Genomic DNA, 27,688 nt, shown 5'->3' with positions numbered 1-27,688 from the left:
TAGAACTACCTTAACTTCTTGCTACCTCTGCTTGTGGAAAGGTTTTCCCAGCATGTTAAATCCATTTTATTTGTTCCCATAGACTTTAAATGCCTCTTTAAAATGTAGACAGGCTACTGCCATTTAGACGCTTCTTAATTTGACTAAGATGACATCTAAACTGATCTCCGGTAGCTGAAACCTCTAAACCATTACTAAAATGCTGACTTTTTTCCTGATACAATTCTGTCCTGTCCCCCTTCCCCAGCACAGTTCATCTTGTCTAAAAAAACTTAGAAACCTAGTAACCGTAAAAGCTATGCCAGAAGAGGGTATGCCTTGGTAACAGGCTTTACCAGGCTTGAGGCTCGCATGTCCCTTTTACCCATCCTGACAAACGGGCTCAGAAGTATGGATTTGAGCGTCATGATTTGAAACGTGGAATTCTCTGTAGCTGTATCTGAGGCAGTGGGCTCTGATTTACCTTAGCCAGACAACCAGCTCAGCTTCGTGCTGTGTCTCCCATAGCACTGATGGTGGTGCATAAGGAAGTGAAATGGGGCCTGTGTACGTACCCTGGAGCATCCTCCCAGAGCCAGAAGTGTAAGAGATGTTCTAGAGGGAAGATCTCATCAGGGGCACCATAGTCACCAGAGAACTATTCTTCCTTGAACCCGTCTCTTCCCTGCGCGTATTGGCTTTTGTGCTGTTATCTGGCCGTCCCTCTCTACTGTATGTACACAGCCATGCAGATTTTTACATGGAAAACTTTGTGCCTTAATCACCTTGGCCATAATAACTTCTCCTATAAATCTTACACTGAGCTGTTGCTTCTTGCAGTTGGATGGTTCTCATCTGGCAGCTTTCCACACCTTGGCCCCTTCTCTGTGTTTCTTCTGATTTCCAACCCATTTGGTAGCCTTGGGATGGTTTGACCATGAAGTACTTGACAGCTGGGTATGTGCTGGATTTGTGCTTTGGGGTAATGAGATGTTCTTATCTTCCCGCCCAGTTACTCCAATTCTCTCAGCTTCTGTGAAAGCCTTGACCCTTTCAGAGAACAGCCCATGACAACTCCAGAATCTCTTTCCTGAGTAGTAATAGCTCATTTAGAGCCTGTCATTCTTCATTCAGAATTTAAATTATTGTCCCCCAGTATGCATTAGTTTCCATTTATTGACTTTGTATTTCACCTGCCATCTTACTACTCAGTTGCCAGTCATTGTAAGATTTTTAGGTGGAAATTTAGTTTATGAATCCTTGGCTCTAAGCAGCTGTTTTCTCGTCACCAAGCAAACTTAGCAGTCTCACCAAACAGTATTCCTAATGCACACTTTTGGCACACACTCTCTAAAAACGGGTGAGCCGCGATGTGCTAGGTGCTGTACAGAGAGCACGAGCAAGTTCTTGTGCTGAAACTCTGAAAGGTTCAAAAGCTGACTATGAAGGCACTGCAGGTACAGGGCAGCCAGTTAAAGCAGCCAGCAAACGTATCCAAAGCCCCAGACCACAGTGAAAGAATGAGTAACTCCATTAATTTCTGGAGACATTTGCAGCATTGATTTGAGGCCCTGATTTGAGCTGCTTTTGAGCTTGTTTGACACCTTTCACACTGGTGGCCCTGCAGAGATCTGAGACAGACCCAGCAAGGCTAAGCCCTATGGAGCGGCTGTAATGTTCCTTCAGAGTGACCAAGCAACAAGAAATGTCTAAGGGATGGTGCTGGCCATGATGTTTTTCACCCAAACAGTGACCCACTCTGCGTTACCGGTGGACCTTACTTTTCCAGGAGCTCTGGGGTTTGTATTTGGTGTTGATCTGGCAGCTGGATTTCATGGGCGATATTCAGAAACTACAGAATTCGGTCTCAGCCATGTAATGCTTACTTGCTGAATAATTTCTCATGTTTTTCTTGGGTCTGGTAGGCCTGGGAAGAAGTTTGATGCTTCTACCTTTACCATGGACTCTTTTTTTGCAGCCTAAAGAGACCGATTTAGAAAGAGCATTTTGGAAGAGCATTGTTAAAAATAATACTGGCTGGCATTTTCAAGGCTGAAACTTTGTGGGTTGTCAGTATTGACTTACTTTAAAAAAAAAAAATTCTTGAAATGCGTTTTCCACTTTGCTTATGTGTATAGGGGACTTTATATAAAAAAAGAAAAGAGAGAGTTGGCACAAGAGCAGCTTCCTTTTGCTTCATTAGCAAAGGAAGCAAATGAAGCTTCCTTTCAGTCCCTCTGAGTGTGGAAGATTTGATAAACACCTTAACTACAAGTTTATGGAAGGCTGGTTACAGGCACATCTACAACGCTCTTTTGCACATAACATCAGCTAGAATATGCAGAAGTACTGATTTTCTTGTTCATGGCTAGGCTAGTTAGTACCCATGTTGGGTAGCACCCAAAAGCAGAGCCTGGGAGAATAAGAGGAGGCAAAGGTAGCTTTTCCTGTAACCATGTCCTTCATTCATACAAGAAACTAAACCCACTATTTATGCTGAAGGGAAAGTTGATGAAACTGTTTCTTTTTTTATTTTTTTGTTCAGGCTCAACAATGGCTCTTAAATTGTTAATGTGCATTAAATTTGGGTTTGACATGCAAACTCACAGACAGCATTCCCCCTCAGATGGAGTTATAATGTGGTGTTTTGGACCCACTTGCGAATGGAAGCTCTTTGAAGATGATGAGGACTGAAATGTGTTTCTCCTGCTGCTCCATTTCGATGGAGTATGGCTTGCTCTCTTCCTCCCCCTTCAATCCCCCTGCTACACATGTTCTCAATTACTGCCTGCATTGAAGCTGCAAACATTTTTTTGTGCATCTAGCTTTCTATATTGAGTACTGGAAATATATTTTAGTAATTTGTGGGAGAACTATTATGTCCCATGCTGGGAAAATTGTGTTTATGGTTCCTGCAGGGAAACAAGTTCATCAATTCCAGTCCACAACAGTTTTGCTATTTCTTCCTCCTTCTTTTGTATCTTGGAGAAATATCATAAGAACCTTTTGCCCCCTTTGGGTTGAGCCTGGGTTTCTCCCATCTTTGAAATAAAAAGCATATGCTCTGCAGTCTGTGTTTTCCAGTGCTGTCCACAAAATAATAATTGGTTTTTGGCTGAACACAATAATAGCTACTATGTACCCCAAATATTTGGGTTTGGATGTGCAGCAGCGCTGCACTTACAAAAACTCAATTGTATTTTATTGTTGGTAGGATTTCAAAGTCAATATTCTGCAGCAGAGGGCATTAAAGAGGTAATACAAAAGAGAATCAAACTTGCCAGTACTGATGTATAGTGGCTGATTTGGAAGGGGAAAGGAAACAGGGCTTACTCTTTTCTCAGCATTTGCACTGTCCTCATAGGATAATCCTTCTGGATCCAGTTGGTAAAATGTATTCGCAAGCCTTTGTTGTACATTAAGTCATGCTTTGTTTTCAACTATAAACCTTAGGTCCCACACCCACATCTGTAACGTGTTTCTCAGTTCGGTTTCTGATTTGTAGAAGATAAATTTGTGGTTAAGGAAAATTCTGTGTTGTACTCCACCTTTCTTTCTTGTGCTGAAATAAGTTCAGCTCTGACAGTGATCAGGGGATACTGTTACTGCTGTAAAGTAAAAGTTTTTAAAGCACAGTTACCTTCTGTTTCAATAAATCATGGGCTATTTCAAATTGAAAGAATTGCTTTTGCATCTCTTGTGTGGGCAAGTTGGCTCACGATAGATGGGCTTCTAAGAGTGCTGGCAGGCTGGGATAGCAAAGAGAGAAGAGGAAAAGGTGTGTCTGGATCAATTTGTTAATTGTTAGATAATAAATTAATCCTTTTCCAATGCACACAAATTAAGCTTCCTTTTCATTTGCTGTTCCAACTTCCCTCCGAGAGTTGATTATAGCATTTTCTCCCAAAGCAAAGAGCTTTTGCCATTTTGATGTAAACAGTCATGGACCCTCTATGGACATTTGAAAAATGATTTTCCTGTCATTAACAATGATAAAACTGTAAACAGTATTGTTAAAGATGCTTTGTGGAGGGGGGTGTCAAACCAAAAGAAGCAAATTAAAGGACTTGAATAAGAAGTAATGTGCACGGATTAGCTTGGAGAAGGAAATTAGGATGGGCAGAACTGCATTATGCATCAGATAGTGGTTTCATCTTTGCAAATAATTTTGGTTTTGCAAGTTTGGGGATTCAAAAATTTTTGCTGTTGCTCTGTTGCTTTGTTTCTGATATATTGGTTCAGAAAAGAAAGCTGGAGGAAGAACAGCAGTAAAACATGAGCAAAGTGATGCCTGAGATGCTCGTTTAGTTCCCGTTAGTACAATAAGTGAGAATATGATGAGATTTGGTTTTGTATCCCTGTACTTTTCATCAGGGATGGTTTTAGACCTGTATGACAAATGGAAGCTGAGTCATAGGCTGGCCCATAGGACCAGTATAGAGCGGGGTGTTAGATTAGAGTCTGGAGCTGGTAACGTAACTGGCAGTTTTGGTGTGGTTTGGTTTTTTGTTTGGTTTAGTTTTTTGAAGTGGGTAAGAGTCTTGTCTTATTTTCCTATTTGTAAATCCAAAGACATTGCAATCTAAATTAATGGACTAAAAAAATTCCTGATGTAATTTACGGGGTTACCTAAAGGGAAGAGAGCTTTCCGTGCTGCCAGGTAGGCTTAGGTCAAGAGCAGTGGCCACAACCTTCCCTGTTCACCTCCTCGCACGTGGAAATGCACCTGCAGCCTTTGGAGCTGGATCCTGTAACTCGTGAGGTGTGTTACCACCTGCCTTCACAGTGGGAAGGAGCTGCTCCCATCCCACCAGGTGTGGAGGCTGGAAATGTAACCAGTCTCAGGGTGCTTTCACTTCTAAAACAGGATCTGGCTTAGTGATTACAGCCTGTTTTGTGACTGTCCTCACGTAGCTCGTTGTAATGATTGGAGGAACGCGTTATCTAAGGCTACTTTATCTTTTGAATATTTTGTTATCGGCTGCTCTCACATCTCTTGGGTCTGAGGGCTGTGACACTTCATGCTGCTCGGGGCTTAGTCCCTTCTCATAGTTGTTCCTAATAAAAGTTTTTGAGAGGGGCAGAAGCGGGGAAAATCTGTTTAAATACGGGGTTTAGGTTAACAGAGGAGAATGTGCACAGAGGCCCTGCAGGTGGTTTTCTCTTCTCCCTAAAGTGCTCTGGGCTGAGGGGAGGCGTCCTTGCCCTTCCTGCACGTTAATAGTTCTGGCGGTTCCCACCAATGGTTATAGTACGTCAGCGTAGCGCAGACAGCACCTCTAGTGCGTAGTGCGGCCAGGGCTCGTCCGTATTCAAGGCTCTTGATGTCACTGGTGCGGGTGGCACCGTGCTGCTTTGGCTGCCGGACAGAGGTGTGGGTCTGGCATTTCACTTGTGCTGTGGCTCACCTTCTGCCTTAGCTTGACTTCTGTTCGTTTTACTTAGTGCCAAGCCTCCAAGTGTTTCACTTTGACGTGGAGAGTGGCAAGTAGTCTTTTAGCAGTCTGCTGACTTTGCAGGACTGCACAACTCCCTGGTAGTCCTCTGCAGCTCTGCGCCACCCTGGCAGGAGCTACAGAAACGTGTCCAGAGCCCACAGTGAAAAGTTGACTACAGACAGAGTGAAACGGTCCTAATTGGAGTCTTGTGTGATATAGAGACGCACTACTGCTGTTCTTTCAGATAACAGTGTTAAAGGCAGATTTCTATAAAGAAAAATATCCTCGGCTTTTGCCTGTTTTGTGTTGGGTGAAGCTAGTGTTGGGTTTGATGAAAGTCATAAGAGTAAGGAAGAGAGTCGGTGGAAACCGCTAACTGGGTTATGTTCAGTGAATTGCATGGACAAAAATGTTTCTGTGGCTTCTTTTAAACACAGAAAACCATGCTAATAAATCCTGGACACTTCTTGGTTATATTTCTGTAGCCATTACAAGTTTGTTGGGTTTTGTTTTGTTTTGTTATCCTTCCGAATTCAAATTTGAATTAGATGTCTCTCCCAGAAAGTTCACTTTCTCAAGTTGAGTTTCTGTAATATGATACAGGTCAGTCAAGAGTGATGGCTGGAGAAAGAAGATTTACTCGTCCACGTTTTCAATGTTCAGAACAAAAATCTGCTTTCTTTACGCACTTTACCTTTTGGGGAAGGTAGAGCCTTTAGTGACCCAAAGCCAACTCTACACAAGATCCATTCCTACAACTAGGTTTTGCTCATATATCCCAATAAGCAGAAAGTCATGAACTCATGAAGACAGGATTCACTAGACTTTTTGGCTTAAATTCGTTTGATTTCTTCTTATATTGCAAGTAGAACTCCTTTAAGTTGTAAGCAGGGCTGTAGTCAAGCTGAGGGAAGCTCCTTCTACTGGAAGCTCAACATCAGCCCTTACTTGCATTAACAGGTCGGGGCGAGGGGGGAAAGCGGATCCTAGGAGCACTTGTGAGCTGGCAGGATGGCCTGCTAGGTCAGGGTAGCAGTGGGTGTTGTACCTGCCTCTTGCAAACGTGCTTCAGTGCTTCTCCTGCAGTGCAAACAGATTGTCACCCTATCAGTGTTTACATAGAGCTATGTAAGACCACTTAAATCAGTAGAAACGTGTGTACCGTTTGGTAAAAAGCAGCAGCACAGGATGAATGCTGACTTGGGAAGAGTGGAGTGTCTGAGCTTGTCTGGCACCTCGTGACTCTCGCAATGTGTCTCAGTATGCACAGCGTTGCTCCACACCTGGCCTGGGTCGCAGGGCTCCTTAGCCAGGGGGGGCTCTCCAGGCACATTGGCTCCAATGACTCTGCAAGGCCTGTTTCTTAAATACTCCGCAGAGGCTTGACAGCAAGCCTTTTAAAGCTGGTTTTAACATCAAGAAATAGAGCTGTGCTCAGTTTGCCTTGAGCTCTGTAGAACCAGAGCTGCAAAAAGGCTTTTGCCATAATAACCCATACTGGCCCCAGACAGGTGCCTGGTGCTTGTCACCCAGATGCCCAACAGCTCTGAATGCACCCCGGGACAGTCCTGGGGTGAACAGCAGGCATCCCACCGAATACCCTGCAAAGTTACTGACTACAGTGGTAGCCGGGCACCCAGTTGCCACCGCTGTGTGCTGTGCACTGAGAAATCCCAAGGTGCAAGGGTAGCAGTGGCGTAACTTCGCCTGCTGCCTGCCCTTATCAGAGCAGCCTGGTGATTTTGACTTCTAGACAGGTAGGCAAAATCAGCTAATAATTATTATTCTCTCAGAACATCAAGTTTCCAAATTTGTGTTACAAGAAATACAGGAAATAACTTCAAGTGAGAAGGAGCACCTGTTAGGACTTTATGGCCATGTTTCCCTACAAACAAGCATGCTACTTTTTTCCATATAGTCAAGAGACAAGGATAGAGTCTATTCTGTTCATGTTCACCCATGTGCTGATGAATTTGGGCTCAGAATTACTGTGTGATGACAGGAAAGAAAACTAGTACCTCGCAGGCAGTATTAAGCAACAGCTCTCAAAGTTTGTGAGAATAACAGAAGATGAACAGCCTAGTAATTCTCCTCTGTTTGCTGTCTCCAACAGTTAGAGCATGGAAAGATGTCTACTTTCAAGCAGAAAAGTGGCTAGTTCCATCAGCAGTCTGGCACCTGAATTTCTTGCCCATAATGAATCTAGAAAGTTCAAATAGTATTTGGGAAAGTAAAACCTTACCGAATATATTTATTTCCTCTTATTTCTCCCCTACTCCAGCCTTCTCTCCTGCCTTACTCTGTTCCCTACTTAAGCAGATGATAACAATGAGTTTTCCAAGATGGGAAAAGGCCAGCACTGTGCTGTGCCACTCATCTGCATGGCCGCAGGAGGAAGGTGGGGTCTGTCGTGGCTCACTAAATGCGATGGGATTGCTAAACCTGCTCCAACAGCAGCAGTCACAGTGCATGCGACGTGCAGGCCAGAGAGAGAACCCTGTGGTTCCCAGGGAAGCGTAAGTGAGGCGTGTGTGGCAGTCATACACGCTGTGAAACACAGTAGAGTTTCAAAGGCTTGAGGAGAGAACGTAGGAGTGGAAGCATGAGCATGTACCTATCTCCATGCTGTGGTGTTCTAATATTTTTGTTACCTTTAAGGTTAGTGGAGAATCTTGTTCCTGTCTGCACCTCTGAGTCATGACTGCTGGATTCTTCTGTCCCCCTTGTCATTTGCTGCACCAAGATAAACAAACATTTCCCCAGCAGTAGGCATTAACCAGTGAAGATTCTTTATGGAATTAAGATATGAAGTTACGTTAAACTCACTTATGCCTTCCATGAAATGTTTATTACTGGCATGAAATTTTTTATTTCAATTAAAACTAAAAGGATGTGTTTCAACTTGAAGCTACAAGAAGTGACTTCCTAGTTTTGATTTGTCAACAATTTGTTCCTGCAACTTCTGTTGCACCTTTTGGGGAAGTAAAATGGCAGAGGAGACAAAAGAAAATGATGAATGAGAAGTAGAGGTGAGCAAATTCCCTTTTAATTTTTTTTTTAAATACGTTTTTTAGGTTGCTTCAGGAAAATTGAAATTATCTTGCTGTAACTGATGGGTTTTTAGACCAAGGGCTGCTTCCTCTCTGAGCACCAGATAGGCTTTCAGATGCATTGTATCCACCAAATCCTCATGAGCACCAATGTCCAGCAGGAATACTAAAACCTAAAGAATGATGCCCTGTGGCTGTGTGAAGTGAGGAGCAGCATGGGTGCAGATCTGCTGCAGGCTCCTGTCCTTGTACTTTGCACCCCTGAACACCCTTATCATGGAGGACACTTACATGGTGCCTTGCAGACTGGAGTCCCAAAGTGCAAGTGAGCTATTTGGAGGTAACTGGGTGACTTTTCTCAGCATGTGGATGGAAAGGACTCCTGCCAAGCACCTGGCACTTGTATCATCTGGGCACAGGCCAGATTAGAAGTTCAGATCCAGGTTTTTGGTTCAGCCTCGTTCACTAATAGAGGTGGTGAGTGGTGACATCCCAAGTAAAAATTGCACAGCAGAGCTCACTTGAAGTAATTTATGGCCCAGGAAGAAAAATCTATGCTAAGAATAACTTTTAATTACATCAGGTCAGTAAATGATTCTACAGATTCACGCCCAGGGCAAGTCTTGGGTGTAGCAGATGTGTTAACTTCACTATGTCCACACCTGAAGTCACTGATTTGTGTATTGTTCTCATCAAGTTCACAAAATCCCCTCTGTATTTAGCTCCTTCAGTGGACAAGTAACAGATGAGTGCAGTAACACTTGCATGGTCTTAAACTGCATTTATATTTCCTGTAGTACATCTCTGCTAAGCACTGCAGAGTCTGTGCCAGTCGTGCTGGGATGTGAAACCAGCATCATTCACGTTCATCAGATGGAGTGGCTTAATGAGGGAGCTGCACTGAGGTGGACCCAGACCTTTTCATCTCCCTTATATAGTTTCCTTCAGTAAGCTGAGCTTTCCACTCCATTCCAGCAATGTAACGGCCGTTATTTTCTTTATGTGCTATATTTTCTTACTACTACTTCAGTGTAGTTTTGGTTTCTACCTTCATATTTGGCAAGAACTTATTTCTACACATAAGTTGAGATAAACCAGATTTTCTTACAGAATCTTCCTGAATATGATAGTGGAAGTCTGTTGAAGGAGGAAGAATAAACCAGCCAAGTTGCATGTTGCTTTTTAATTGTTTTTTCAGGAAGTATTTAAAAAATGCTGTCATGACAAATGAAGGAAAGATAAGTTTCAGTATCCCAAGTAACAGTTTTAGAAAGCAATACAGCAAACGCTGTGCTTTGTCTAGTGAAAGCATTGTGACATAGGCTTTGCTAGTCATACAAAATAAACTCCAAGTGTGTGTTTACAGAACCAAAAAAATATCTCTTGTGGTTATGCTGCAGGGTAACTCTTGAATATTGTAGCTTTGTTTAATCTGCAGCTTGGGAAGTCTGGACTGACCAAGTCTGACTCCAGAAAAATGGAAATCATATCAGAATTGCTAGTTGGTATTATTTCAAGCTACTGCTAATCTTTCATTTGCAGCAGTAATTTGATTTGCGTGGGCTCTTACAGTCCAGACCACAGGGATCTGTTCTGATGAAGACTTGAACCACAGTTTGATACTGATTTAATGAAGGCCGATATGGTCGACACACAGCTGACATTTTTTTGAATAATCCTTGTTTATTTTTGCCCTGTATCCTGGCTTTATCAGTAAGCTGTACTTAAGATCAGTATCTTCTTCAGCACATCCACATCTATTTATTATGTATTTTCTCTGTTGCAGGTCATCATCCTTTTTGTGTTCTTTCTTGATTTCTGTTCCTTCACAGTGCCGATCATTTTTCTGTTCTGCTCCCAGTTGTTTCAAAGTCTAAATAAAGACTTAAAGAACTTCCTCAGCTACACAAAAGTAGCAAGGAGAGGGGTTGACTGAAGGTCCCCCCTTTTAATTTTACACAATGTAATCTGTAGCCTAAACTGTCATTACTATTATGGATGAGACGAGACACAAGACCATCGTGGTTATCGTGTTGGAAGTTTTAGCATAGCACAGGCTGTAGGACTTCCCTGAATTTATGTCTCTTCATGAATACTTGCTTTCCTTGGCCACAAATCTGTTAGGTTTCTTCTTTGTTGTTTTTGAAAATTATTAACTTTCTGTAATGAACCAAACTCTGCTATCACAGTGACTCTTTAGGCGTTCCCTGATTGTATTTGCTGATGTCTCCATCCCAGATCTGAGTAGAACTAACGACTGGAAGAAATATTGCCGCTGTCCTTCAGCCATTTCTAACAGTGCTGTCACATCTTTATAGTCTTTCCCTTGGTAGGGACAGTAGTGCCGAGTTCGTTTAAACAGCTCATACAAACCGTAATGCTCCTTTTAACATGGTAGCAGCCTTCTAATATCAGGCTGCAGAATTAAGTTACTGTAAGAAAGGTGAACCCACCACTTTATGATCTGAGCATTGAGTGGAAAGTCAACTGACACCTATTGCAAGGGGCTTTTTTTTTTTGCCTTTGAAGTTCGGCTAAGCTGTGTTTTATCAGTCTCAACAAAAAGATGCAAAGTGTTTTGGCTAACAAACAAATATGCTGTTTAGAAAACACCAACCATTCACTGTTTGCAATTTTCAGTGTCATTTGACTATAGTCTTGTAATTAGATGGTGTAAAGTACTTAACATGTTACACAAATATGTCAAAACGCATTAACAGCACAAGTGTTCTTTACTGCTTTCCTAAATACATTTCACAATATGTCGTACTAGAATCCACCTCTTGTCATTATTTATAAACTGCAAAGAAGTTAAGATCACCAAGAATTAGATGATTAGCATGAGACTGTCTTTCTGTACTAAGAGTATATATTATCATGATAATGTACAGAGTGAAGCATACAAATCCCTTCTCATCTAAAATGAGAAGACAGCCTGGAATAAAACCCAACAAATTATGTTTTTCATATTCAGTCAGATCAACTTTCTGCTGCTGCTTCTTAATTCCCATTCAGTTCAACTGCTTCTTTGCAAACTTTTGTGTTACCTCCAGACTTTGCATTTGAATGCCTTTTAGGCATTATGTTGCTCTTGAATGGCATTTGGCCATGGTTTCTGACGTGTGGGGAGGCCAGCCGCCCACCTGATTTTGGGAAGGATCTTTTCCATAGAACAAACAGCGTTGCAATGCTTTACCCTGCCGAGGCAACAATTAACTAAGTAGTTTCCTTATAAATGAGAAGATAGGACTTAAGGCTTCCTTAAAGACTGTTGTCTGTGCTGACCCCATAGCAGTATTCCCACAGGTGCTTTGTGTGTGACCCAGAACCAATGGAAGTCACATCCATTCCAGTATTACCACCCTTGTGATCCAGGCACACCTGGGTCTAAGTGTTTTTCTTGAGGAGACGCTTCTGGTGTGGACCTGCAAGTGAGGCCAACCACTAGGCTTTCCTGCCTGCTTTCTTCTCCTGCGGAGACTTGAGTGCTGTTTGCAAACTGAAATGATGCGGTTGCTGCATCCTACACATGCTTTCCAGCTCTGTGCGAGCTTGGGTATTACTTCCATACACAGTGTAAGCTTTGCAGTTTCAAAGATCTAATCTAATAATAGATTGGTCTACATTTGCTGCGTTGCCAGAAAAAGACATATGTTGTCAGGCAGTCGAAGTCAGCAACAGTGCTGAAGTGGAAATGTGCTGAAACATGAAGAAGGCAGAAATCCAGAAGAATCTATCCAAGGTTTGGCTATTAGGAAGCTAAAAATACTGTCTTATTACATATACGGTTTCCACACGTACTTAAGAGACATACTGTTTGCCTGATGTCTCAAAATGATTAAAGGGCAATTCTTTTACTTTCTTGGCCTCAGTGCGATAATAAAGGTGCTGTTGGCATTCAGCTTATCAATTACTGATGTAAGAAGAAAGAGAAATGGTTGGAATCACTTGAATGGAGGAGGCATGTGTAGTATAGTGCGGGAGACAAATACGACCTTGAGTTCCTTCTGTCACTGATTCAAGACACAATTTTTGAATTGCACTCATAGTGGAAGGAGATCTTCACATATCTATGCTGAGGCACAGGTTTTAGGGTGAGGCCTTGAGTCTCGGCAGTATGTAATGGTAAGAAAATTTTCTGTGCCGTATTTTATCACACAATGTTTGCAATTCCAGTTTTTCATTTTAGGATTTTGCCTGGGAAAAAGAACGTATCATTGGCTTGAATGAAGCAGATGTGTACCACAAGAACCACTCGTTTTCTCTGTGCTGGTGAAAAACCTTTGCTTTCAAGTTCAGATGGCTCTAGGCTGCTGACCTTTTATAGAATTGCGGTGAGGTGGGGACTAGGCTTTGAGGTGGTATATGAAGATGCGAGGTTTTGACATGTGTTCTGAGCCAGCAATTATGTGATTTCATAAATATCATTACTTCTAGATGTGTGCTAAGAAAGTGGCATCTGTCACAATCATACTTTGTCTGCTGGGGTCAATGTGTGCACACAGATGTGTGTTACTGTTCTGGAACAAAATTCCTCCATAAATACCATCACGGACCAAGGAAGATTTTTCTTTTTTTTTTTTTCTTTTTTAAATATTAATCCTTCCTCCTTTAAGACCACTAGCTTCTCCCTAGTCAGGCTGCATGTGGCTCGGTCAGGTAGTAGTAGCAAAGAATTTTATTTCAGTGTCTTCTCCAGGGAATTCATCCACTAAATAATAAATACTTAGACCTTCTGGGACCCACCTGGAGCAGCATCCTGAAAGTCCTTTATACCCAGCTTGGATCACTCCTCGCACAGGTAGCATCCTTGTGCGGTTAAGAAGTGAGAGTAAAAAATTTGGGCTGCTACCGTTTTCTGCTTCTCTTGGCAGTATTCCTGGAGAGAGTTGAGTTCGTAAATGTGGCTGTCACAGTAGCTATTACCAATGACACAAAATAATTAAGTTGTGGTTTCTGTTGTGGTGGGGCCACTTCTGTATTTTACAGTGATACGTCTGTGCTAGGAGGGAGAGTGTCATGCTTGATTGTCGTGACGGATGCTTCCAGGAAAACAGGACAAGTCTCTGAAGGCAGGTTGTCTAATACTTTCCATTTACATGAAATCCTGTTGGTTACATGGCAGATCACTAATAGAGCTGCATGTTGTCTCTTCCAGTTTTTCTGATGAAGTGAGGGGGAGGGCAGCAGCCGTCTCATTTTTCTCCCTGTTGTTTTTGAAGGGGATAGCTGCTATCTTTGTTCAAAGCTAGTCAAAAGAATGCTCAAGCCAGTTTTTAGTCTGGTTCTCAAGTGAATACTTCTATTTTTTGATGTCTTGAGCCACCAGTGCGGGGTTCCTGGCTTTCAGAAGTCCTGAAGACTTTGGAACACAGATGCCCAGCAGTGCTGAGGAGCCCTGGTAGTCCCTGGTTGCTGAGTCCTGCTGAGCTGTGCTCCACACAGGAATTATATGTGAATAACTTGTGAAATTTCAGGGCCTTAAGAATCTTTCTTTTTCCATATTTAAAGTATTTTCTGTAGGTTGCCTCAGATAAATCTGATAGTATTACAGTGTAACTGCGAAATCCTGCTCTTTGGTCCTTACAGATACAGGCTATTCCTGTTGTAGCAAATTTTAGCTTCCTAGAGGGAAAAATTTCTCTTATGGCTTGGGTGGCACAGTCCACATGCTCTGGGATGCTCCTGGAGGGACCAGGAGCCCTGCGTGGGTCAGGGGAACTGGCCAGCGCTGTGCTCATGCTTCACAAGTGCGTGGTCTGCTGAAGGTGAATGTGAGTTTGCAAAATGTTGTGTAGACCTTCCTGCCCTTGCTGGGGACCAACTAGATAGAAGCTGGAGAAAGTTTTGGGTGTGGTTTTTTATTAGTAGATGTTGCTGTATATATGTTGGTGTGTCAGGGAAAAAAACTTTTCAACTGTATGTGGTGTTAAACCTTAAGGCTGAGGCTTTTTTTGTTTGTGTGTCTACAGCGGAAGAATCCCATGTCACATTTGTTTTGTATCTGATGTTAGAGGTGACATTGTGCTCAGTGCTGAATTAGATGGAGAGGCTGTGCTGCATGTGGCCTGCGGTATCAAAAGATGAGTATGGCACAGAACAGAGGCAATAGGAGATTGTTGGGGGGGGAAAGCTCAGTTTTGTGTTCATGTGCTTGATGGCCAGCACCACTTGTCTCTTCACCTGGAGCTCCCCGTGGAAGGGAGGCATCTACTGAGGGAAGGGGCAAGGAACAGCAAAGAGAATTGGGGTGCTGTCTGCTGGGGGGAAAAGCCTCTGAAGCATCAAGAAGAGATACTGGGGCTTGATTGAGAGATGAGATGTCAAACCTTGACAAGGCAAGAAACTTCAGTGGGCAAACAGGGAAGATGGGTGCACGTGTGAAACATGGGAAGGCTTCCAGAGGGCAATGGAGTGATCAGTCAGTGAGCAAAGCCTTTTGGTCTGTGTCAGTGCCATAGAGCAGGTCCTGGGCTGTGACGGGAAGCCTTGAGGGATGTGGTAATGAAGAAAAGTAGCTAAGAACTAAGTCATAAAAATCATAAGTGTTTAACCAGATCCATTGTGCATAGGCAGGCAGCAGGGAATGTGGGTCATGCAGCGTGAGTGGCTGAGCCAGGAATAAAATCCAGGTCTGTTAATGCCTCAGGCCTCTCCATAAACATCAGACAGTGACTCTTTCCTCCGGCACAGCTTGGGTGGGAAGGGACCTCTGCTTTAGGTGGAAGACCAGGCTCCGCTCAGTCCAGTGGCTGATCGTGTTCTCCTGCTGTTTGCCTTTGCCAGGTGCAAGTTCTTCAGCCTCACAGAAACCCCAGAGGACTACACCATCATAGTGGATGAAGAGGGCTTCCTAGGTAAGTGTCATGTGCCACTTCGGTATCCAACCTGGGGGTGGAGGAGGAAAAGATGTCATCTCTCACTGAAATTATAAACCAAAGCATTTGTAAAACAGGTCTGTTTGTCAGTGCCAGTAGTACAGCTGTGAAAAGTGCTTTGATCACTTAAGCACACTGTCTCTGCCGCTGTGCTATACAAGGCATTTCACACATGGAATATGAATGTATTTTAATGCTGGGAGAAGAGCACACACAAGCCTTGAAGAGCAGCTTCAGCGTATTTGAAAAAGCAAAACCATCTGTATATCATTGTATTAAAATGAGCTGGTCATTGTCCTCAAACCTCCACAAGCACACCACATCTTGTGTCTCCAGCTTGTTCATCCCACTCCTCTCTTTAAAAGGAGAACTTGAAGATGAGTCGTTCGTATCATCGCCGCAACCATCACAATGGTGTGGAGCTGCGAATCAGCTCCTTTGGCTCATTACTGTGATTTATCCGCCTGTTTTACACCCAGCTCTCTCTGCACTAAATGTGCCACTTTTGCCCATGGTGGCTGAGGGTCTGTCTCAGCCTGTGTCAAAGGTGGAGTCGTCTGTGTGTCAAAGAAGGCGGCTGGCATGTGCTTGGGAGCTGCGGATGCTTGGCATTGGGCGAGTGCTGATGGAGAGAATGGTTTGGCGTTGTGGATGGAAATAGTTTGTAATAACGTTTATCATGTGGGGAGATTTAGTTTGTAGCCGTGTTATTGAGGTGGTGGAATGAGGAAGTGTTGTGTAGCTATTATTATTTTTGCTCAGTTGCTGCTTTCTGTGGCTGGAATTAAAAGTCTACGCGTTTTACAGGTTTGGAGAAAATTCATTAAAATACGAAAAAAGAGGATTTCATTCCTGAATAGGAATTAACTGTCGAGTAGCTGCTTGTGACACTAATATTCAATGGGTTCATAATATCCAAACCCTAAGGAGAAAACTTAGAAGCTACACCGCATCTATTTAGTACAGAGTCAAAGTTTTATAATCAGTAGCATTGCTGAATTATTCCCCTTTCTGTTTCAGGAATACTCATAAACATACAGTAGAATAAATTATTGCATCTTAGAACACTACAACAGGCTAAACAATTTCATAAAATAATTACTAGGTTGAGAATAGGTGAATGGATCTTTACGGCTATTGCTGTTTGTAATTTGGGAGTTGTGGGGTTTGATTGAAAGTGCGTGTTACATGTTCTGCTTTTGCTCCCAAAAGAGGAGGTGAATATGATTCTGCTGCCAGAACGTCCCTTGTTGCCTTTGCTCAAGGGGCGTATGCACAAAAATTTTTTTACTACTATCAGTATCAGCTTTTTTATTGTTGGTGGCAGCTGGGTAAAATCAATTCAAATTTGGTTTTGTCACAATAGTAGGATGCAAAGACTCCCTCTAAGAGCTTCATTTTGAGAGAGAAGTCACCAAAGGAGGAAAAGGCGTTTTTTTTCCAAGGGCCACAGCCATGGCAGAGCAAAAAACCTGGAGATCCCATTCTCAGGAGGGAGTCTGCATCACTGAACTGTGCTGTCCCTGCAGATTTGCCATGCTAGGGGCATGCTCATCTCCAGCATCACATCTGTGTCTGTGGTGTCCATGGCACTCATTTTTCTGCCCAGCTGGCACAAGCCAGGTTCCTCAATTCTGTCACTGGTGGCAAGTTTGGATTGCAACCACCCCCATACAGCCCCTAGCAGCCATGCTGCTACTTACCTCCCTGGAAGTTGTTCCAGCTCAAAAGAAAGGGAAGCTCAAGCAGTGGTTTTGCTCATCAGTAGCGGGGGATTGCGTTGCACTCTGTGTGCTGCTGGTTATACTTGGAGCGTATCCCAGGTCTCACCAGACCAGCGTTGTCCTCGAGGAGCTGCATGTCCCACTAGTGCCCCGGGTTATCTCTGTGAACCAGGCAGTGCTGCTGCACTTCAAAGCAGCAGTCCTCTCTGCTTGGACCCTTTTGACTTTGTTACCTTGGCTCTCATAGGCACATGAATTTATTGCTGGTAGTTATAATACCCATGTAGCTTCCGTCGGGCCATGGTTTTGGCAGCACATAATATGCCTTTTTTAAAAAAAAAAAGTGCTCTGCATGCAGCTGAGGTGTTAAAGCAGGACTTCGCAGGAGACAAGATGATCTTCCAGGCAATGCAGGGGAAGGAAGGAGCGTGTGAAGGCCATCGTCTACTACGGCATGGCATAGGAGCCAGGTGCAAAACCCAGCATGGGTAGTAGTGTCATGGAGCTGGCAGCTTCATCACCTTTCCTTTGCTTTTTGCTAGTAAGTGATGAACTGCTGGCAAGACTTGCATGCTCTGCATGTTGCTAACTCTCCTAACAGAATGCCCATGCCCTTTGGGTTTGTGTCCGTGCTCTTCTTTCTGAATTGTGAACACTACAACCAAAGCTTCATCTCAGGGTTAGCCCTGACCACAGTCTGCACTGTTGCTCCATCCCTGTTCCTCGTTTCCATGTGCCGTAAGCTTTTCAGGGTCTAGAGGAATTCAGGATCTACCATCTAGGATGGCTTGTAACAGTGAAAGGGCTCTGCTTCACTCCCTGCTTCCCCTCACAGTCTGGCTATAAATGTTTCAAGAGGAGAAATCTCAGTTGGCCTTTGTATGGCATGTAATCAGCCCATGGGCTTGAACAGGGTCAAAATCTGTAAGAATTGCAGAATCCCACCTTCTCACAAAACAGCAGCAATCATGTCTGCCTCGAGTGCATCAGCGGCATCTTTACGTGACTAGCAAAATGCCAGGTTGCTCATGAATTACAGGGTAGATCTTGACCTTTGGTGAGCAGTTTAGGTAGCAAGTCCAGTTATTTTTTTTTTCCTTTCCAGGTAACTTTTGTTCTTGCACTGCTTAACAAACAATGCAGGTCTCTGAGGGGCAGGCTTTTCTGTGTGGAAAGTTGGGACTTTTCTTTCTCGGGCACCTGTGCGAATTTTTGCTGCAGCAGCAGTGAGAAGATTGTCCTGTTAGCTGGTGTCTCTTAGCCAGGCCCCCTCTCCTGCATATCAGAAACAGCACTGAAGGGAAAAGAATATACTGGAGAAATACTGGCACTTTCAGCAATCCTTGAGGTTAACACTTCGAGCATACTGACGTGCAGTAATCATTCTTAACTGGTTCGTCAAAAAATAATCCTCAGGCTTGTTTCCCTGAAAGTAGCAAGTGAATTGGGCTGGTAAAGAAGTCATTATTTCTTCTCTCCAGAAAACGTCTGCAGTGCAAAGCTGTAACCTGCTTAAGCATTCATCATGCTGGAAGGGAACGGCTACAGCCTAATTCTTTGCCTTAATTCCCCAGTGGTGAGGTAGGGATTATATCTGCACAGAACCTTGTTTGTTCCAGTGTCCGTTTCTCGGGCTTTGGCCTGTTAATGAGGAAGAATTTTATTCAGCAAATAACACAGGGATACAGCACGCAGAAAGCTCTTTTCCTGGCTGATACTGAGATGAATTAGCAGAAGGAGTTTGGCCATGGGCCCTCCTGTGTGAAGACAAGTGTCTTGGCTATGGGGTGCTTGGGCAGCCACGTAAAATCCTTGCATTTATCACCTGCTGTGCAGCTAGCACGTGGCAGAAAAGTTGAGTGGCTGCTGCTCCCTGAAATATAGGAACATTTGTTTGAGTTTGGTTTGCTTTTTTCCCGAGGTTTGGCTGAAAGCAGAGCTGCCTGCACACGGTACAGATATGCCATAGCCCCTGTGCCCTCTGCATAGTCTGTCACTTTTTTCAAAGGGCAGCAAGGACAGACACCCTCCATCTCTGGGCAGCTGCACCAGCAGAGCCTTTAGCCTGTGGTCTCACTGGTCCCAGTAGTCTCCGTTCATCAAAGGTTTTAGCTTTCACACCCTGAATGGAAAGCATATGCCAGCATACCTGGAGATAGCCGTGCGCTCAGCAACGCTGTTTATGTGCACCAGGGAGCAGTTGCTGACATTGCAATCCTGTCCTGGAGATGCCATCTGACTAAAATAATGGATTTTGGGGGTAACAATGTTCCTCCAGTGGCAGTCCCCCAGCTGTCACAACAGAGCTTCTGTACCATATGTTCAGAGAGCCTTTTATGGGAGGTAAAGGGGCAGTTTGGGTGTTTTGTTTGTTTTGATTGTCCCTTGTCTATTCCTGGTTTCTCCGGCTGGTTTGTCTGCTGCCCTATTCATCCTTTTTTGTCTTGGAAGTCCACTACTAGGTTTAGCGATAGCTCTGCTTGGGTAGCTTTCAATGAAATGCTATCCATCGAACCTCCCATTGTGCAGCACCTCTCTAACTCAGCACAGTGTGAAATGAAGAGCTAACACTCTCCCTCGGCCACCATTATTCTCTACAAGCCTAATGAAGGAAGAGCCCATCCAGTGTCATCCATATACGTTTGTCCATTTGCATGGAGGTGAGAGATGGCTACAGTTTACCCTCAGGTATTTCTTTGTTTCAGTATCTCTTGCATCAAAGCTGAACTGTTTGATAACGGCATTCCTGGAATCACCATCACTGGGACCTGGCTGTGTGCTGAGGGAAAAGGAGCTCCTCTGTACTATCATTCCTATGGCAAGATAGTCTCTTTGCACCTAGAAGGCAACAAGTCCTACTTTTTGAGTTTCCGCCCTATTTATGATGGAATGAGAGTCTCCCTTTTTGAGACCTCTTACAGGGCAGCAAATGGGTTTGAAGGCTTCTTTCTCCCTTGGGAGGACACCCCCTAGCCTGTTGCTACCCCGACCTAGCCTCCTCTGTGACCTTGGCAGCCATTGAGTTGCTCCATGAACATCTGCATAAGTGGGGTCTGTGACAGTCTGTCACCCAGGTGAAGCTGTCCTGAAGATGGAAGATTGTAAAGCAGCATGTTGCTACCATTTTCAAGGGGGATCACTGCCTTCCCAGCCTTGGCTCTCGCTGGTGTCCCTCTATAGGCAGTGAACGTAAAAGGTGTGAAAGAAGGGGAAAAGAAATCAAATGCTGGGGTCAAGGCAGGAGTGAATCCTTGTGATTTCCAGGTTGCTAAACACACATATTCTAGTTTCAGGGAAATTGGAGGTGAGTAAGGGGAACACATCACCTTCACGTTACTCTGGTTTTCTTTCTCCTAGAACTGGCAAACCCATTTCATTTAGGTCCCTGCAGTCAGCAGACCTTAGGTCCTAACTGATCTCTTCGAGACTGGAAGCAGAGAGGAGAGGCAATTTGATTTCAGTACTGAAGCAGCAGTGGGAAACATCTCCTTCTCTGGTGCAGATCCCCTGTGTGAATATAGAGCAAGATTCTGCAACCACACTGCAAAATGGTTCATCTGCAAGATGGAGGTGACAGTCCTTCCTTTAACGTTCTTTGGCTGCCTGATATGGCTAGTGACTTCTCTAAGGCCAGAAATCCATGCATTTACACAGTTTCCAGAATGAGGAGGCTCCTAATCTCAGTTCGTACCTCACAATAAATTGCCTGGTACATTAAGAATAATGGTACTATTTGAAAAATCTCAAGTAGTTAGAGTGGCAAAGAGATTTTGTCAGAATTCATAAAATGTTGACCTCGTTCTGATAGAAAGGATAAAAAGGAAAAAAGCCCTCTTCCTGGCAGTGCTGTGTTTTGATAACCATCATCCTCAGACAGCCTCTTCCCTATCTGACCTTGGATTCAGGACCATCATATGCTTTAGTACCACATTGAGTCCCTTTTTCAATAACATCAAAATGGTAAATTGCTTTCGGTGTCCTCTCTCTCATCTTGTATATAAAATGGGCAAGAAATCAGCTTATAAATAAGTGCAAACCCGTCTAGCTGGGAGCAATCTGTAACTTTATTTAAAGACACAGAGGGAAGCAACCTAATAGATGTATCTGTTTTTTGAGCATTTCTTTTATAACTATTTCTCCTTTAATTTTTTTTTATTGCCCAGTGACTAGGCCTTTGTATCTCAGGCACAGTGGCTTAATTTGCTTGCTGACATTTATAGCGCTGAATTCCTTCCCCTGGACCGCCAGGAGAGCCTGCTGGTTGCTAGGCAGAAGATGTTTTTCTCTATTAAACACGTGCACAGTCGCTCTCTTTTGGATCTCTGTCTTGGCCAGACTACACTGTGTCTGTGGGTTTTAGGTTTTTTAAGTAATGTGGTATTAATGACCTAAATTCAAATTAAAAATATGGGGATTTGACTGCTGGCTCATTAGAAATATGTGCTTGGTTGGGAAGGTTTTTCCTGCCATGCATATATGCTTATATAGATCAATGAACATGTTGGGGGTCTGTGGTTACATGGGATATCTGCCCTCTCCTGAGAGGCAGTAGGGTTTGGTAGTTAAAGCTTTTGAGGGGAAGGAAGGGTGAGAAAGATCTAATATTCCAAGGTCTAGTTTGTGTCACCTGGGGAAAGGAGCACTTCAGCTTCTCCTTAGAGCTCATATATTAGTGGGTTTGCAAATCTTGATAGAACATATTATTCCTGATGTTTGTAACCTGCCATGTAAAGTCTTTTAGTCCTGTTTCTCTGCTTGCTCCTATTTAAAGAAATGCTGTATAAATAATACATATTTTTCACTGTTTCCTCCAGCAGATGGGTGTGTATTGATACCTATTTTTGTTTCGTAGCCTGTGGTGAGAAAGCCCAGACATCTCTTCCTGAACCACTTGACTGGCCATGATTTCCTCCTTTAAATTTATTATGTCTTGGCTGCTTCCTAGTGCTTTCCAAAGTCTGAGATAGATGAGCAGATAGATGCCGTGGCTTACTTTATCAACCCACTCTCATAAATGCAGGACCTAAAAAAGCTTTTCTGGCTGAAATGATGGAACGATTCGCTGAAATTTTAGGTTGGTCTCTAACAGCAAGCTGCAGCTCAGCAGAGAAGTAGCAGCCCTGCTTATTTGTTTCACTAGAGAGCATTTGACCATCTGCTTGCTGTTCCACCAGTGCATTTCTGTTTGGGTTTTTTTTTTCTTCTTAAGGTCAGGCTTAAGGGGATTTGGTGGCTTTCATTGTTTGCCTGTATCTGGAGCTAACCACAGTCTGCCAGCTTGGTGGAGGGGCACCAGGGTAGCTAACTGTGCCCCCCATGGCAAGGAAGGGACAAGGCTGAATACATTCTGTAAGACCTTTTGAAGCATTTGTATATTGTAAGTGCTGTCATTTGTGATCTTTCACTGCTTGTTAAGTGAATTTTAGATGGAGCATCCTGTGAGAGATGAGGAAGTGCTGTTGCCCCCCCGTCACAGGTTGAGAACTGAAGCACAGGGAGAGCTGAGAGATCGGTGATACAGTGGAGAAATGAACCCCTTTTCCCAAGGCTGAAAGCATTCAACCCTCAGTTCCAAAACTTTTGCTAGTTGTGAACCCACTGTAAGTTTCAAGCCATACTTTGCTCAAGTTCGTGACCTGATGAGGAGGTGGATTTCCTGCACCTTGGCATCTCGTAAATGCTGTGACCTTAGTCTAGAAATGGTGAGCCTACAATAACCTTCTAAAAAACAGTCTGTCATCACCTGCAAACACAGAAAACATTTATTTTGTTGTGTTCCCTTGCAAAATGCCAGCAGCGTGGCACTCCCCAGGGTTTGTCTGTGAGCAGATTAGCCAGATTTTTCTTTGCTGCGGGAGATGGAGGCCTCCATGCCTCAGGTTTCCCAAGGATCTGCAGTCATTTGTCAAGGTGAGACAATTTCTGTTCCTGGCAGGCTTGGAGGATCCTTACGGTCGAGTGAGGAGGGAAAACCAAATAAATTTACATCATTTCTGTACCTAGACAGGCTCTCGGAGAGAGGTGGCGAGTTTTGTGTGCAGAAACTTCAACTTTATTTCTGGTGCAATGATTAGTCTTTTCCAGCTTTCTGCCAGTCTTGGTACAAAGTCTCCAGAGCTAACGATGGATCAAAGGTAGCTCTCATAGGCCCAGTGCAACATGTGTGGTGGTTTGGTTTTCATTAGAATCAGTGGAATTCCTTCTATCTAGCTCTGCAGATGCAGTGATGCATGTCTTTGAGTCCAAACTAACAGCTCTCTTGAGGGGAATGAGGGGAGGCTTGATGCTTTGAGCCAATTCTTGTGTAGTTAAAACAAAGAGGGGATGTTCTTCCCTTTGTGTGCGGTATTAAGGTGATGGTGGCACACTGGCCAACCATCATCTTCAGGCTTTTGGCCTGACAGTCACAGAAAGTCTCTTTTGGGTTTGTGGAAGGGCTGGCTGTTGCATAAATGAGCCTTTCTCAAGTGAGCAGCTTTGCTGCTGCGACTGCAAGGTGAAGGGACAGGGAGTCAGAGCAGCATGATAAAGTTCCCAGGTCTGCTGCAGGCTTTTCTGTTTGACCTTGGACAAGTCTCTCATTGTGTCTCAGTTTCCTCATCTGAAAAATAGGGATAATCCTATTAAATCACCTCATAACAGGCCTTATAAAGATTAATTAGTAAACATGTGGAAATGCTTTGATAATGTAACAGGCAAGGGCCATGATAAATAATAATTGAGGTAGCTTCTGTCCCACAGGGCTCACTTCTACAATGGGTACACTTGCAGACCTACTGAATAAATCATCTCTACAGTGGAACAGACTGGAGATTATGGTGGAAAAAAAGATAGCCTTTTATAAAAAAATAATTGCATAATCTTTTTGGAATCTCATATCTTAGTTTTTAATCTTGTACAGGATTAAGTCTCACAACATCAAGGTTACAGTCATATAATGGTTAGGAATTTAGTGACTCCATCTTCAAGTCTTGTTTGAAATGTAACTATTGCTCTGTCAGTCTGGTGAAATACTGTCTGAAAGGAGATTTTCAGAAAAAAAAATTATTCCTTGTACTATTTAGTTTGAAAATACAGAAGGAATTGGAAATGTGAGTCCCACTGCATCGGTTTCTTTTTTTTTATCTTCTTTGATTTCCGTGTTTTTCGTTTTTCAGTGAAACAATCTGTCTGTGTCCCCTTGCCGGCAATAACTTGAGCTGTCAACGTTGCCTTCAACTGTCTAGGCTAGGTCCTCCCCACCCCCAGCTTGCAGATTCTGCGAGCAAAGCCTCTGCCAACAGTTTTTGAAACACAGGGAAAGTTTTGTCAGGAAGTGAGAAATCTGCTGATTTCTGCAGTTCCTGTCCTCTGATTACCAGAGACAAAATCCTCAGTTCTTTTGGACTGTGGAGCCCATTTGGTCATGAAGCAGCAAGTGGGCGAGGAGAGACTAGCCATGAGCAATGCGTTCCTGGCTGGGAGCACAAAGCCGTGGCCGACAGGTTGGGAAGGACCCAGCTGTGGCACAGAGAGGCCATCAGAGTCAGTACACTCAGGAGGCAATCCTGTGCAGGACAGATACACCCATATCCATGCTCTGAACACATCCTGAGCCAAACTTTTAATCTTCATTGCTTATCACTAAAGAAAAAAGGCAATTTCTGCTCCCTCCTTCCTTCTCATGAGCAAACACCAACTTTTGGAGCTTGGATCTGCTTTTGATTTTCCAGGTTTGCTCATTATTAGTGGTGCGTTATCCCATGAAGAGGAAGGAAGAGAACAGCCTGATTTCCTGAGAGCAGACTGGAGCCTAACCTGGATTTGTCTTCCTAACCCTGTTCTCCAGTGAGAGTGCACATAATGATTATTTTTGGAATCTACCTTACCATGTTCCACATTTTTAGCCAAACATAATAACGATGCTTTGTTTTTGGAGTATATTCATACTTCCTGTCTTATGATACCCCAGTGAGGTAAGAATTAATTTTTTTTTTCTCCCACATATGAGGAAACTGATAAAAAGGTGACCAAATGACTTGTTTCAAGTCACATAAGCGCTTTGTGGGATGGATCAGGTTTTGCCTTAACTACAAGCCCAAATTTCCATCTACTTATCTGCCCCTCAAAATCGGACTTTATTTACCATTGTGTTCCAAAGGCTTGAACATTTGTTCTAAGACACTACTGTGACCCACAGTTTTCTGGTGATACTCCAGATAGTCTGTAGTGAGTCACTTACCCCTCTGTGCTCGTAGCCAGGTGGGAAGTGTGCTACCATATTGTAACAACTTCTGCATTACGACTTGACTTTCTTGTGCAGTGCCATTTATTGCTAAGTCAGTGTCTGGCCTGTCAAGAACTCGCCTCCTTGCTCTTAGACTGAGACTATTGCTATTAGTCTGAATTTTTTGTTTCTCACAGCAGAAATCACAAGTAGGAAGCTAAGAAAGGAGGCCACCATAAACATGTTTTCTAAATGGACATTTTTGTGCACTTCACATGACTGCGCCAATCTCATTGGAAATGCACTCCTCCTTTTTATTTAATTTTTTTTAAGTCCCTGTAGAAGCATAACCAGCTTAGTTTTTAGATTGCTGTCAAAGTTTAAAGTTGCAAGGATTGCAAGAGGAGAAGTAATTGATTAAAAATGAGATGAAAGCAGGGGTTTCTGTATAAGCATTTCCTTTTATCAGTCCTTGATTGGTCTCTTAGTGGACACTTGTACTTGAAGGTCTTTCCTCAGGAGGTGCTGATTATTTAAGTGGAGAGAAGGCAGTGCCTGTGCCATGTGGATTTGCAAGTTTCCAGTCTCTAAAGGACTCGCACATCAGCCATTCAAGAAGGACCAGCATTGTGTTATCCTATGGCTTGATAGAAAAGGATAGTTGCAGGCCCTAGCTAGATGTTTAGTCCCTTGGAAAGCAGAGGAGCTACTTGTCAAGAGTCAGGATTTCAGAGCTGGGCTATGTGTTTGTACAGCTTCATTTAATTCCAAGTTACCCTTGGGTTATTTAATTTCCTGACAGCTGCAAAAACAGTGTTCTCAGATAACAATGGCCTCTAATTAGGCAATGTGCCTAAAATGGTAGAATGTTTTATTTGACCATGGCACTAATATTTTGTATGCAGCTTACAGATGAGAAAGTCGAGTGAGCTGCATTTCCAGTTTCCTTGGCAGAGATGTGTCTATCTTGTGATACTCGGCGCATAATGCTAAAGGCATGCCCGCTCTTCTGCCCCTGTGGTTAAAACGCTTCTCATCTTTTTGGACTGTGTCATCAGTAAATCTGTCTTTCAGCTGTAACCACCTTCCAGAAATATGTTTTATCAGCACAGCCAGACTAACAAGCCTTGCACAGCTGAGGCTGCAGAGCATTTTAGAGACATGCAGGCCACAAGAAAGCATATGAGATTTACCTGTAGTTGAGTGTTGCAGCTTCTTGGGGGTTGTATTACACTGCTGAGTTGCCCATATGTTGCTTTTATGGCTCATGCACTTAGTACGCTATCAGGCAGTGATAGAAGTAAACATACAAGTCAACTTTTCTTCCAAATCATTTATTCAATTTGGAAAGGATGTTAGCATCAGGTTATGTTAATTAGATCCTGACTCATGATTTGTGCTTATGGAAGCTTTATGCATTGGGCTGTACAAATCGATGATTTCTGAATTCCCCCCTGTGACAGCAGGAAGTGGTTGTTCAGGAGTCCTTCCCCTCCTTTAATTCTTAGACTTCCCTTGAAGTCTTGAATCTAAAAGGAAATAGGTTCTTTTTTTCTTTTTCACAGTTTTACTTCCTATTTTAATTCCTTTCCAGAGCTCACGATTCTGATTCTCACCCTCATCATTTCAGAGCTTTAAGCTCTTTCTTTAAGGTCCTGTTTACCACAATGCCAAACTGCCGTTCTGATATATACGATGCCTACTTAAAAGTCTTGCAAGCTTAATTAGATGCTTGCTAATCTGCAGTCTGAGTTTACCACTGCCTTTCAATAGAGCAGTCTTTGCATGCGTGTCCTGTACCGCTGACTAGAGGGCTCTTTTGAAGGTTTCTCGTATGGATCCTGTATATCCATTGCTTCTAGGTGACTGATAGCCTGCTCACACACAGTGATACGATGAAAGAGAGATTACTGCATCAATTGCAGTGTATGATAACAGTGAAAACTTGCCCAGTTCTGTTGAGACACTGATCCGTTTGAAAAAAAAATGTGGATGTCAGCTCAGATCGGCTTGTGGCTACATGAGCAATGCCCATGGGGTTTTCCTCTGTGCAAGATCTGCAAGCATGGAAGATCAGCAAGAAAGTTCGTTTTCTTCCTTCCCCACTACAGTTCCCCACCAGTCAACAACCGAGGGATTGCTAAATTACAGGTTGAATCCCCGTTAATGTATCGGATACCTATCACTATACCAATCTACCGCAAAGTTGTCTGAACCCCTTTTGAAGCCTCTTCATTCTTTCAGTCTCCATGATGTCCTCTGTCAGCACGTGCAGCAGTGTGTGCGCTGTATGGATTGGTGCTTCAGATCCTCTAAACCTGCTCCCAGATAATTTCACTGGGTTTTGGGTGTTGTTCGTTTGCACTGTAGCATAATGATGCCTTTTGTCTTATTCACGGTTCCCTTCCCAAGA

At 43.4% G+C, this 27,688-nt stretch overlaps 1 protein-coding gene across 1 annotated transcript in view; it reads left to right on the top strand.

Annotated features, from left to right (window-relative positions):
- The window catches only part of CASTOR2 (cytosolic arginine sensor for mTORC1 subunit 2), a 122,868-nt gene that overhangs the window by 50,554 nt on the left and 44,626 nt on the right, over positions 1–27,688 (top strand). The window contains exon 2 of the mRNA XM_086475288.1: positions 15,254–15,324. Within this exon, the coding sequence (XP_086331414.1) occupies positions 15,254–15,324 (71 nt within the window). The remainder of the gene's footprint in view (positions 1–15,253; positions 15,325–27,688) is intronic.

Source organism: Leptosomus discolor, chromosome 18 (genome assembly GCF_034619465.1).
Source record: "Leptosomus discolor isolate bLepDis1 chromosome 18, bLepDis1.hap2, whole genome shotgun sequence".
NCBI classification, from domain to species: domain Eukaryota; kingdom Metazoa; phylum Chordata; class Aves; order Leptosomiformes; family Leptosomidae; genus Leptosomus; species Leptosomus discolor.
The sequence above is the reverse complement of the archived record's forward strand: the minus strand, read 5'-3'. Positions and strand labels throughout refer to the sequence as shown.